Genomic DNA, 12,992 nt, shown 5'->3' on the forward strand with positions numbered 1-12,992 from the left:
GCGATAAATTTTTTGCCCGAACTCTATAAATTTCCTGGCTCCGCCACTGCAAAATTGTACCCAAAAAAAAAAATATGCTACCAAAAAACAACAACAATTGTTGCCTCTAATTCTGCTTACTTACCCGACTACAATTAGTGACATACTTGTTTAATTCATAGTTATATAATAGGCCTTGTAAACATATATTTTTAGGCTTCTTATAATATAGTTTGGGAAAAAAAGCAAGTCTGTATCTATCTATCTATATTCTATATATATCTTTGTAAAGGAAACTTGGTTTATCCTTGAGCTTGCATTATGATGACTTGGCATGTTTAGAAAAGCTTTTCACTACTCTTACCTGGTGGCATTTAGGGTGGGTAGAGGGAATACTTTCCCACCATGACAAAGTACCATTTTTAACCATTGATATATTATTATTCTAATTGAATGGTTCAGATTCGCTCAGATTTTTTCCTTGCAACCTATTAACAACTTTTTGTAACGGTACCTGTAATAAAAATGACCCCACAAGTAATATTTTTTATTATAATGCAATCTGGACTTCTAATTTTTTTGCTAAGAATGGGCCACGAAAGTAAATTTTTCGTTAATTACAAAGCTACTTAAAATAAAATGATTAAGCTCTTTGAGCAATTTCTTTTACAGCTATAATTTTGTTTTTAAGCTATGTTAATTCCTTATGAAAGAGTTGCGTGTAATTTATTTTACCAATGTTTTTTTTTGGGTAAAGTTTTACCAATGTTATTTATTCTGCCATTAATATATTTTGAACAGTCTATATTATTTGTTTCTAAAAAATCCTTTATTGTATTTGTACTTATTTTTTAAAACTGAATTTGAAAATGAACCTAGAAGATAAATATAACGATGAACACAACAAGGAACCCAAGATGAACTCATGTCATAAATCCAAAATTGAAAAAAAAAACGAGAATTTTGTTTTTGAAAAAGGCCAAAGTCCAAACTACATCTTTGCATCAAAACAAGAACTACCAAAGCTAAATTGCAGGAAGATTATTTTCAAACTACCAAAGCTAAACAACCATTAAAATTTAGAGTGCCACCACAAGGATTTTAACGACATGATCCTCCTCTTATAATCAATCACAATATAACTGAAGATTGGAGCAAGTACTCTCTTGGTGGTATCTACAAAATAAAAACACGTGAATTACACAACTACCATAAAACGGATTCAACATTTATAAGTAACCCATAGAAGAAGATGCCATTGACGTGTTGGTGAGAGAAGAGAAAGGCCAAAAATCTGGAAGATGATTGTGTGAGACATTATTGTGAAAGAAAAGTGGCAGATCTATGTTACAGAGAAATGAGTATTTAGGAACAAAAGAAAAAAACAAGAAGATAAAAGGGGCATAAGGGTCAAATACATGCCTAAATAAACAGGGGTGTAGAACAAAAACATTTGGCAGCTGGGAGGTGTAAAACTAACTCATTAAAATAAGGTAAATGATTTATCATTATTTTTTATTCTAACCTATTAAACAAAGTGAAACAGCCACGTGTCCAGAAAAATGTGAGTTTCCCATGATGGGAACTAGTCGAGATACCCGTGCTGAGCACGGGTAGCGCGGCTTCGCCGCGCTTTATGGCCGCGGCTCCGCCGCGTGTCTTGTCTCGGCTGTGCTTGGCACAGTATTTGTTTGTCCATAGTGAAAATATGTAAAGTATTTAAAGCATAATAATGTATAAATTGATCGGTAGTAATGAAAGCATAATAAGCATATTTATGTAAAGTATTTAAAGCATAATAAGCATATTAAAATTTGTTAATTGAGTACACTAATATGTGCAAATAATGTAATATTATTTGTCATTGTTATAAAAACAATATAGTTTACTATTATTTCCACCATCCTATTTATACCTAGTAAGAACAATATATATTAGCTAGTGTAAAACGTAGAAATGTGTTAACATAACATAAAATTTTAATGAATTAGTAGAACTAAATCATACAAACTTGCCATAAATCAATAGACAGTTTTAGTACAAATAGTGCAACACATAAATGAAAATAGTACATATAATGTAATATAATATAAACAAACAATTGCCATACTATGAACTAACTTCTATTCTGCTATGCTATTTCCTGAAATTGTCAAAGTAGAAAAGTTTGAATTTCAAATTTTCAAACTGAAAAATAGGCTTCCCCCCAAACAAAGTTGAAATTCAAATGAAATGATAGAAGGTAAAATAGGCAATAGAGGTAAATAAAAACATAGATTTTTGTTGAACCAAAATGTGACATCTATTGCACATAATTGACCAAGATATAATTTTTGATTCACCAAGACACATTTGTTCATTCGAGCATAATTATCTCAGTAGAGGTTTAAACAAAATACTGAATATTCAAGTACACCAAAGGATCAGCTGAAGTTAGTAATCATCAGAAGGAATTGTTTCAAAATACAAATGTTTAACATAGTTCGGTTAATTCCAAAAAAAGGCATCATAGGTTGGGCATGAAGATCAAACATAACAACTTATTAAAATTATGTAACAACAAACATCTAGCACTCCAGCTTTGGAGTCTTTGCATTCTTTGGATTCTTTACCAGTTTAGTTGTTGACAGTTGAGTTGGCTGAACTTCTATTGGAGTTGAAGGTATGATTTCAGCATCAAGGTCATCTAAGGAAAGTCTTTTGGCTGCTGGAGTAGAAGAAGTTACATTGGGATCATATTCACCACAAAGCGACTCCTACGATATAAGCAATGATTTATCATCATATATTGCAAGCTGTTACATTCAACATATAGACTATAAATCTGAATATAATCAAGTTACTTACAACAGGATCCATTGAAGTGTCCTTGCTTTCTGAAATGATCTCAAGTCCAAGAGGTTCTATACTTGAAGATGTCTTAATTTTAAATTTATGAGATTAAAGGTAATTATATAGATAAAGAGTAATGTGATTGTAGAGTTGACCCATATACAATACCTCTAACAAACCAAACTGTGTTTCAAGATTCTTCAGAAGAAGCTCACTATCACTGATCTGGATTACAAAGGATGGATTTTCTCCTGGATGTGCTTTCACTTGAAAAACCTTATTTTCACACAACAATTGATCAAGTACTTTCGGGTATTTCCGTGGCTTGGTATGAGCAGCCTACATTATCGGAGCAATGACAGTTCAAACATATAGTTTAAAATTGAGTGAAATCAAAAGTGGGTGGTAGGAAATTAACGCAAAGGACCACAAACCTTAATCATATGTGCCCTCAAATCAGCAACATATATCTTCAAGATCTTAGCACATTGTGCATCCCAGAACAGGAATCTTGATTTATCAGAGTTATGAACTTCAACCTTGTATCTAAATGTTATAAACAATTTGATGAAAGATATGTAATATCTCTGGGAATGGATTCTCATTTGTACAATTTGAGTCAAAATATAAAGCTTCATACCTTGGCAATGGCTTTTCATTGACATGATCACTCGTACACTTTAACTTGCCACCGTCCATCCTGACACTCTTGGTGCATTCGTTATAGCCATCATACAACCATCTGTGTCTGGTAGCATTCAATTTTTTAATTTCTGCTACGGTGACACATAAGGTTTCCTGCAATTAAATATTTAAGAGTAATGAAGGTGTCATGAAACATAAGGTATCCCATTCAAATTGTAAAGTAGGTGTGCCGAAGTGTGTAGAAAAATATCCTTTTTGATTTTATTAATCTCAGCAAGAGTCATGAAGGTGGCTTTAGACATAATATCTTGATTTTGTGAATACTGGGAACTTTGACTGAATTGGGAAGCACTCTGACATTCCCCAACAACATCTGCTGGCAGAGCTTTAAATCTGTGATGAAAAATCCATAAATAAATTTCATAGTTAATTTAATAAGAAATCAAGATTGATGTAAGAAACATGACAAATTTACACTCACGTCTTGATAAACTCAGCAACATGGGGCAAATATGTATTGAACAGAACTTGAGTGCCATCCTAAGTATTTGTGAAGCAAAGTGGATAAACCCCTCCATTTATGTGTGTGGCAATATATTCAAAATTGAATATGAAGTAAACCATTAGGACATTTGTATTTACCTAGCATCTTTAAGAGTGAAAGTTATTGTTCTTAATCTACCAGAACTCTTGTTTGTATTTTTTTTTTTTTTAGGGAGCTCTTGTTTGTATTTGTTACTTCTTGGAAGGCTTCAATAGCATCTGCCACACATTTAACAGATAATCAAAGAATATGACAAAAATAAATTTTAAAAATTAATTGATATGGAAAGAATCACTCACCAACCAACAAATCTCGTCTGTATTTACCAGCCAGAACTTCACCAAAGTCCTTGAAATAGAGGGTTGCCATAGGAATATCATGAAAATATTCAGACATAATGACGGTGGAAAAATAATACAATGAGTCGATGATCACAAGCCTTCACAACCAAGTCATTATTGACTACCTTGAAGTTCTCCATTTCATAAGTTTTGTTGAAGTGCATCATATCTTTAAATGGTGCAAGGTCTTATTTTGGAAGAGTAATATGAAAGTTGTCACCCTGGGAAAGGTATCAATTATGTGAGTGTGATTATCCATATCTATAACAACCAAGCATAACCTCAAGTACAGAAATAAACAACAATAAGAGATCCAAAAAAGAATCAGATTATTTAAGTGATTGTGAACACATTAGAAGTTAAAAACAACTGAAAAAACAATATCAGTAAAAAAGGGTAGCATAACATAATCAAATGATCTACAAACCTCATAACAGATCGAAGATAAACACATCTAAACTAAAAACAAACAAATGAAGAGGACGAGTTAACAAAGGTTTCATCTAATGAAATGATCTGAACAAACAAAAAAAAACACGGTTTTGGTATAAAAATGCAGCAACATATGAAGAAAAACACATCCTTTAAATGAATCTAAACATATCAAAACTTCAAACCAACAAATCTTGCAGACGAGTTGATAATGGTTCCATCTAATGGAATGACCTAAACCCAAAAAAATTGAATTTTGGCATAAAAATATAGCTACATTAAAACACGAGACATTAAAACAAACACCTTGCATGCGAAATTTAATACAGTTTTGAAAAACATTTTAAAATTTTGGAATTCCATACCTTGAAGAATAGATGGTTACTAATAATCACATAGATTTCTCCTTATTTTACATTTCAAAACTGAGAAAAAACAGATTATGCATGAGAAATCAATCATATTCCAATCGAATGACAAATAAAAAAAATCGAAATACATACAAATCAAAACAAATTGAAACACATACTAACCCGTTTTCGATTTGTTTTGATTTTACATTGAGATATGAAGACCAGAAGTTTAATGGGAGAAATGAAAGAAATTTTTGGTTGAGTTTTTTAGTATGAAAGAAGCGTGCTTGACAGAGAGAGAAGAGTAGAGATAATAGCTTTGTTTTGGTTGCAGAGGGATAGAGAAAAAAGGAATCTGTTTTTGAATTAAAGTGATGACAATTTTTTGAATTAAAGTGGTCATGTGACAAATATAACATTGATTTATTCTCCCTCTGTACTTGCAAATTTGGTAGGCATTTTTCATACTTGTTACATATGTACCCTTTATTAAATTAAATCAACAGTGTAATGAAAAGGGTATAAAAGTCAGATTGTGGTAAAAAACTCAGGAGTCTCCCATTTGAAAATTTGTTACCATCTTACCCTTCAATAAAGTGAAAATACAGTGAAGTTAAAAACTTAGTGGCAAGGACAGTTGTGAGATTTTGATAGGCATTTGTTTTCTTATATAGTTAATAGAAGTATTCATTTGACCCACCCTAAATGCCACCCTCTTGTACCTATTCCACATTTCTCCACTTTAGAGAATTGCCAACGCTCAACACACCCAATCTTCCCCAATCAATTTGTAACTTAAACTAGACTTAAATAATCAATTAATACACATGTTTCTTGGTAGTGAAATATGTAGAGTTACTTTCCTAACGTTGGAAATCAACAGACCCAGACACCAATAAAGCTCAACAAAAGTGTCTTTAATTTTTGTTGTTGTAAACATCAGTTTTTTTTAAATAATATTTCAATAGTCATTAGGAGCATTACCTCACTAATTATTGCAACAAACGTACTCCCTCCGTTTTAAAATGAGTATCGCTTTAGCAAAAAAAAATTGTTTCAAAATGAATGTCACTTTCGGTTTTCAATGAAATAATAACTTTTTCTTTTCAATTGTACCCTTCAATTAATACTATGTTACACTACATCCAAAGTATTATTTTTTCTTTAATGAAAAACAAACCAATAGTTGATTAGGATAATTTGGTAAAATTGCTATGACATTTGACTACTTTATTTCATTCCTTAATCTGTGTGCAATTGGCTAAAGCGACACTCATTTTGAAACGGAGGGAGTATATAGCATAGCAATTGCAATTTTGAAGATCTTGCATGTAAGTATATTTCTCTTCCTTTCTTCATCACTGTATTCTTTTATGGTTTGATGTGTGCTTGACTTTCAAAGAAGATAATCTCATGTTCTTTTCAATTTTGACAAATTAGATTGACAATTGAGAGTAACCACCAAGGTAAAATTTCATTTTACCATCAGATTTTTTATTGATTTTTTTTCCCGTTGTTTTGGACTACGATTTATTGTACTACCTCCGGTCCTATTTATAAAAGAAATTTTGGTCAACAAAGGTTAATGTATCTCGTTAAAAAATTGGACCAAATACATTCACTTTTGTTGACCCAAATTTCTCTTATAAATAGGACCGGAGGGAGTAGTTTGTAAGTCTTTTTTTTTTGTTATAATATTTGAAAAGGTTTATTTAAATTTATTTAAATTTATTTAAATTTTAATAATTAAGTCTACATGATTTCTTAGTGAACCTAATAAGATTACAATTTTGGAATTTACGTGTTTAATTTGTAATTTAATTTTCGTGAGTTTTAATATGGCCAACCATATTTGATGTGGTTCATCTTCATAACAACCCCACGTACTAATTAGGTTCATACTTTATCACTATATCCTACCATATATTGTAAGTTATACCCATATTTCACATTCTATCTCCATTTTTAATCCGTGACAATTGGAATTCTCAATCGAACGTTCTACTGGCTCAACAAGTGAAAAACCAATTTGTGTACAATTAAAGTCTCTAGATCAAGATTTATCTCCTCAAAACTCCAACTATAGGTAAACACACTATTAAAATTAAATATTTATTTTTCATATCAATATTATAATATATAATCCATTTTGATTTTCTCATATTTGTTCATGTCATGAGGCAAAATTTGAAACATGATTCATGAATTTATATCAGGTATGTAAATATATCTATAGCAAAAAATATGTATCACTAAACTTGAGTAATTCTTGAGCAAATATTGTGATAATGTGTCATCTCTAAGAAAGTTCCACATCCTTCTTAATCTAGCTATCTATCTACTATATCTAAACTTGAGTTAAAAAAAATTCTCATATTTTCATTCTCTATCTAAACATTTCTATCATCTCTACTAATAATAGAAATCACTATCACCTAAAGTTATACATTAGAAATTTCATTTCAATCTAGCCTGGAAAATAAAGACAATAGGGTGGAATTGTATCATGGAAATGATGTTATGATGGTGGTTTGTCTTTCTACCACAAGTTTTTGATAATAAGTTTTTGAAGCATTTTAAGAAGTTGGTTTCAAAGATAGCAAACTAATTATTATTATTTTGGAAAGGGTGACAAATAAGATTGATTTAACTGAATCACGACTCTAAGAATTCTAATGCATAGAATTCATACACTCAAATAGTTTTTGATGCTTGTAACACCCCGTTTTCCAAACATAAATATTTCATATAAATCAGAGTATTTAATTCATAAACGGAATGTCACATACTTCATAAAATAGATAATAATAATTATCCTTCAAAGTTCAATCATCATAAAATCTAAAACTACGCGGCGGAAAATAGTTCAACATGATAAAAGTCTTGGCACGCATGCCTTATCAGAAAATCTCATAAATTAGTTCAATACTAATTCCTAAACTTCAAAAGCAATACGTAAAGGAACAGAAAATAGTATCAAAATCTCCATCCCGTTACGTATCAGAGCACCTAAGGACACAGTGAGAGATAGTCACCCACGACCGCAGCTAATCTTGATTACCTGCAAGTTACCCATACGAAGGGCAACATTTTCAAGCAGAAGGGGTGAGATTTCATAATCAATAAATTAAGCATATAATTCAGTAAAATGCATTAAGCAACATAAAACACTGTTACATATCAAACATTTATCACTTAGCATATTATCACTTCATAATCAAATACCGTCATCATATATCATCATCACTAAATATCATGATCAACTTAATCACTTGACTCGACAACGCAACTCAACTTGACAATGCAACTATATCAGCTCAACAACTTAACAACTTAAACCATCGTGTATCTTCTTGATATGCAAATGCATGTGGCACCATTCAACAACGTAAATGAGCGTAATTAGGCTCTCGACATGTGAGCACAAAGGCTGCCGGGCCTAAAGCCCCCAACTTTAATGAGCACAAAGGCTGCCTGTAACACCCCGTTCTCAAAACAACGTAATATTAATAAATAAAATCAGAGTAATCACACAACGGAGTGTCACACTACTTTTCAAAATTTCATAAATAGAAAATATCTAATTATTTAAATACCAACATTTAGAATATCTTAATAAACTGCAGCGGAATAGTTCTTTAAAAATATAATTTCAACCAAATCCTACGTCAACGAAATTATTGGCACAAAGGCCTCAACGTAATAGACATTATCCTCAACAATAATAAATCCAACAACGAGGTCTTTTCAAAATATGATACATAAAAGAAATGAAGAAGACATTCGCAACGATCCCCATCCTAATATGTATCAGAGCCCTAGACACTTGAGCCAACCAACCTACAAGCTATCATTACCTGCACATTACCCACGGTCGAGGCAACATATACGCAGAAGGGGTGAGAAACTTATCCAATAATAATAATATATAATTCATCGAATTAATGAAAACAACAACATATCACAACATGCATCATTAATAAAGTATATAAATAAATACATAAGCAACAACACAATTATTTTCAGCAACAAGGTACAACAACAACAACAACATTATCCACAACGACACCGACAACTCGACAATTCGACAACGACAACAACTCGACAATGCTACAACGACAACAGCTCGACAAAGCTACAACGACAACAACAACCTAACAAATGCTACGACAACAACAACTAATGCATCATGCAGGTGGTACCAATCTACGCGCGTTGAATGCTAAGCATTCCAGGGCATAACAACAGTTTGGATGGTTAAAGCATCCCAGGGCATAAGCCCCCAACAGGTGAATGATAAACATTCCAGGGCATAAGCCCCCAACGGGTGAATGATAAACATTCCAGGGCATGAGCCCCCAACAGGTGTGAGTATGCAAATGGACTCAACTTGTGTATATCAACATACAACTCCAACAACGACTACAACAACAACATATGTGCCTACAACAATTATGACACACCCCCCAACTTCGACATTAGATGATACAACAACGTCAACAACGGAGAACAACAACATATGTGCCTACAACAATTATGACACACTCCCCAACTTAGACATTAGATGATACAACAACGTCAACAACGGAGGACAACAACATAGCATATACATAAGATCAATTACATTCATCTCAAGGTTCAAAACATCCTTCAAAAGCAATTAAGTTTTGATCAATATCACATAATCCAAATACTCATAAAACATCTCAACTAAGTCCCTAACACTTAAGTTTGAAGTTGGGAAACCAACCATAAGTTTTAGACTAACTTGGGAATAGTTATGCTAAGTTTTCTTAAATTTTTCTGAAGACCCACCTGGACTATTTTTATCATAACTCAAAATCTACAAATCTTTTCCACTCCAACCCAAGGCCATTATAAAGCTAACTTAATTGTCTACAACTTTCATGTTTACATCAAAAGCCAATTCAAAACAGAAATGGGTGAAAAAGCACAAAAAACGCAGAAACCGAAGTTCTGTCAGCACGAAGGAAACAGAACGTTGGCACGGCCCGTGCCATGCACGGCACGGCCGTGCTCGATTGACAGCACAGCTTTTTCTTCGTTTTTTTCCGTTTTCACCATTTTGCGCATTTCAGTGCCGTTTTCGCCTACACGCTCCTGACATTTCCCTCTATCATAATCTACAGAAACATTCAATTTTCCACCACTCAAAAAAATCGATTTTTCCAAACCTCACATAATCACTTGTCTGTAGAACATTCAGACACCGACGTTTCAATCGAAAGTCCCAATTTTCAATCCTTGATTACCCAAAATACGTTTCAACAGAAGTTTTCAGGTTCAATTAGGCAATATAGCAATCAAATAACATAGAAACATGCATCAACAACACAATTCATCATATTATAGCAATTAACCTAAAACTTTCTAACCCTAATACCAAAACACCACAATCATCAAAAATCAGAATTATACATATTATTAGTGAAAGGAATCCCACCCTTACCTTAGTTTAGGTGAATCAAAAGCTTACAGAATTGTTCCTCCTCTTCTCTTTGCCTCTTCTAGGTTTTCTCTTCTTCTCCCAAAACTTATGTTTTTCTTTTGTACGTGAAAAATGTTTCTGACTCCTCTCTATTCTATTTCCCAATAAACATAACCTCTCCTTTATTTTTCTTAACTCCCTTAAACTCACATAATTACTAATTAACTCCCATTAACCAAAATATTAATATTTTACTCCTATTTTTATTTCTCCTAATGTTTCCACAAATAATAAAGACATATTCTTTTAAATAATATACAACTCCCTAAATCATATAATAAAATAGCATCACACCATATATCAAATAAAATCACCAAAAACACATATTTCACATAAAATCATCTATTTAACAAATAAAATCATATAAAAATACTCACACATCTACTAAAATATTAGAATAAAAATGTGGCGTTACAACTCTCCCCAACTTATAGAATTTCGTCCTCGAAATATTACCTCAAGCAAACAACTCAGGATATGACTCCTGCATCTTACTCTCTAACTCCCAAGTAAGACTTTCACCAGTTGCCCTTCCCCAAACAACCCTTACTAGAGGTATATCTTTGCCTCTCAACGTCTTCACCTTACGATCATCAATTCTCAAAGGTAAAGTTTCCACCGTAAGATTGTCCCTAACTTGCACATCATCTCTAGGAATAACATGTGAAGGATCCGCTACATATTTCCGAAGTTGCGACACATGAAACACATCATGCAAGTTCGAAAGATGTGGTGGCAAACCGACTCTATAAGCCACCGTGCCAATTCTCTCAGATATTTGATAAGGACCAATAAACTTCGGAGTCAACTTGTTGGACTTCAATGCACGACCCACACCGGTCATAGGAGTGACTCTCAAGAACACATGGTCACCATCTTGAAATTCAAGGTCCTTCCTACGCTTGTCATGATAACTCTTTTGTCGACTCTGCGACGCTTTCATATGCTCTCTTATCATCTTGACCTTCTCCGTAGTCTGCTGAACTATTTCAGGTCCCAACACAATACTTTCACCCGACTCAAACCAACATAAAGGAGTTCTACACCTTCGACCATATAAAGCTTCGAAAGGTGCCATGCCAATACTCGAATGGTAACTATTGTTGTACGTGAACTCTATCAATGGTAGGTGACTGTCCCAAGCTCCACCTTGCTCAAGTACACACACCCTCAACAAATCTTCTAATGATTGAATCGTCCTTTCCGACTGACCATCTGTTTGCGGATGATAAGCTGAACTCAACTTCAGCTGAGAGCCCAAAGCTTCTTGCAAGCTCTTCCAAAATCTCGAAGCGAACCTCAGATCTCTATCCGACACAATACTCGACGGGACACCATGCAACTTCACAATATTATGAATATAAATCTCCGCCAACTGAGCTACCGAATAAGTGATATTAATAGGAATAAAATGTGCCGACTTCGTCAATCTATCGACAACGACCCAAATGGCATCATGCCCTCTTTGAGTGTTTGGCAAACTCGTCACAAAATCCATGGAGATGCTATCCCATTTCCATTCCGGCACATCTAATGGTGTCAACAAACCAGCAGGCTTCTGATGTTCAACTTTCGATTTCTGACAAGTCAAACAAGCATATACAAATTGTGCGACATCTCGCTTCAACCCAGACCACCAAAACAGTTTCTTCAAGTCGTGGTACATCTTTGTAGCTCCCGGATGGATACTCAAGCTACTTCTGTGACTTTCTTCTAAAATCAACTTTTTCAATTCATTATTATCAGGGATACAAATCCTGCCTCGGAATCTCAACACTCCTTGATCATCAACCTGAAAATCACCATCTGCAGTCTGATTACTGGCAACCATTAAGTCTACAAATTTCACATCAACCTCCTGGGCTTCTTTTATACTCTTCAAGAACTCATTATTAATTTTTAACATACCCAACTGCACACTCTGAGGTGCCAATTCACAAACAAGACTTAAGTCTCTAAACTGTTCCAGCAATTCAAATTCTTTCACCATCATAGCCGACATGTGCAACGTTTTCCTACTCAAGGCATCTGCAACCACATTAGCTTTACCCGGATGGTAATTCAAGCCAAAATCATAATCTTTCAACAACTCTAGCCACCTTCTCTGCCTCATATTTAACTCCTTTTGATCAAATAAATATTTCAGACTTTTATGATCACTAAACACTTCAAATCTCGAACCGTACAAATAGTGTCTCCAAATTTTCAACACAAAAACCACAGCAGCCAACTCTAAATCATGCGTAGGGTAATTCTTCTCATGAATTCTCAACTGTCTAGAAGCATAAGCCACTACCTTACCATCTTGCATAAGCACACCACCTAAGCCCAACTTGGACGCATCACAATATACAACA

General features: G+C 33.6%; 1 protein-coding gene across 3 annotated transcripts; it reads right to left on the reverse strand.

Moving 5' to 3' along the window:
* Nucleotides 1-2,284: 2,284 nt before the first annotated feature.
* On the reverse strand, nucleotides 2,285-5,760 carry LOC146910699 (uncharacterized). Of its 3 annotated transcripts, XM_085726840.1 has the most exons (11): nucleotides 5,307-5,760; nucleotides 5,139-5,198; nucleotides 4,467-4,562; nucleotides 4,300-4,348; nucleotides 4,099-4,218; nucleotides 3,938-3,996; nucleotides 3,452-3,849; nucleotides 3,246-3,357; nucleotides 2,980-3,150; nucleotides 2,827-2,898; nucleotides 2,285-2,735 (listed from the first exon to the last, which is right to left on the reverse strand). In XM_085726840.1, exons 7-11 carry the CDS (start codon nucleotides 3,508-3,510, stop codon nucleotides 2,547-2,549), a joined length of 603 nt encoding a protein of 200 aa, XP_085582966.1. In that variant the 5' UTR covers nucleotides 3,511-3,849; nucleotides 3,938-3,996; nucleotides 4,099-4,218; nucleotides 4,300-4,348; nucleotides 4,467-4,562; nucleotides 5,139-5,198; nucleotides 5,307-5,760; the 3' UTR covers nucleotides 2,285-2,546. The 3 variants fall into 3 exon arrangements, with proteins under 3 accessions (XP_085582966.1, XP_085582968.1, XP_085582967.1); XM_085726842.1 differs by lacking the exon at nucleotides 5,139-5,198; XM_085726841.1 differs by having other exon boundaries at nucleotides 3,938-4,028; nucleotides 4,300-4,562.
* Nucleotides 5,761-12,992: the final 7,232 nt, after the last annotated feature.

Source organism: Medicago sativa, chromosome 7 (assembly GCF_051527215.1).
Source record: "Medicago sativa cultivar Bolivia chromosome 7, Bolivia_mono, whole genome shotgun sequence".
Lineage (NCBI taxonomy): Eukaryota > Viridiplantae > Streptophyta > Magnoliopsida > Fabales > Fabaceae > Medicago > Medicago sativa.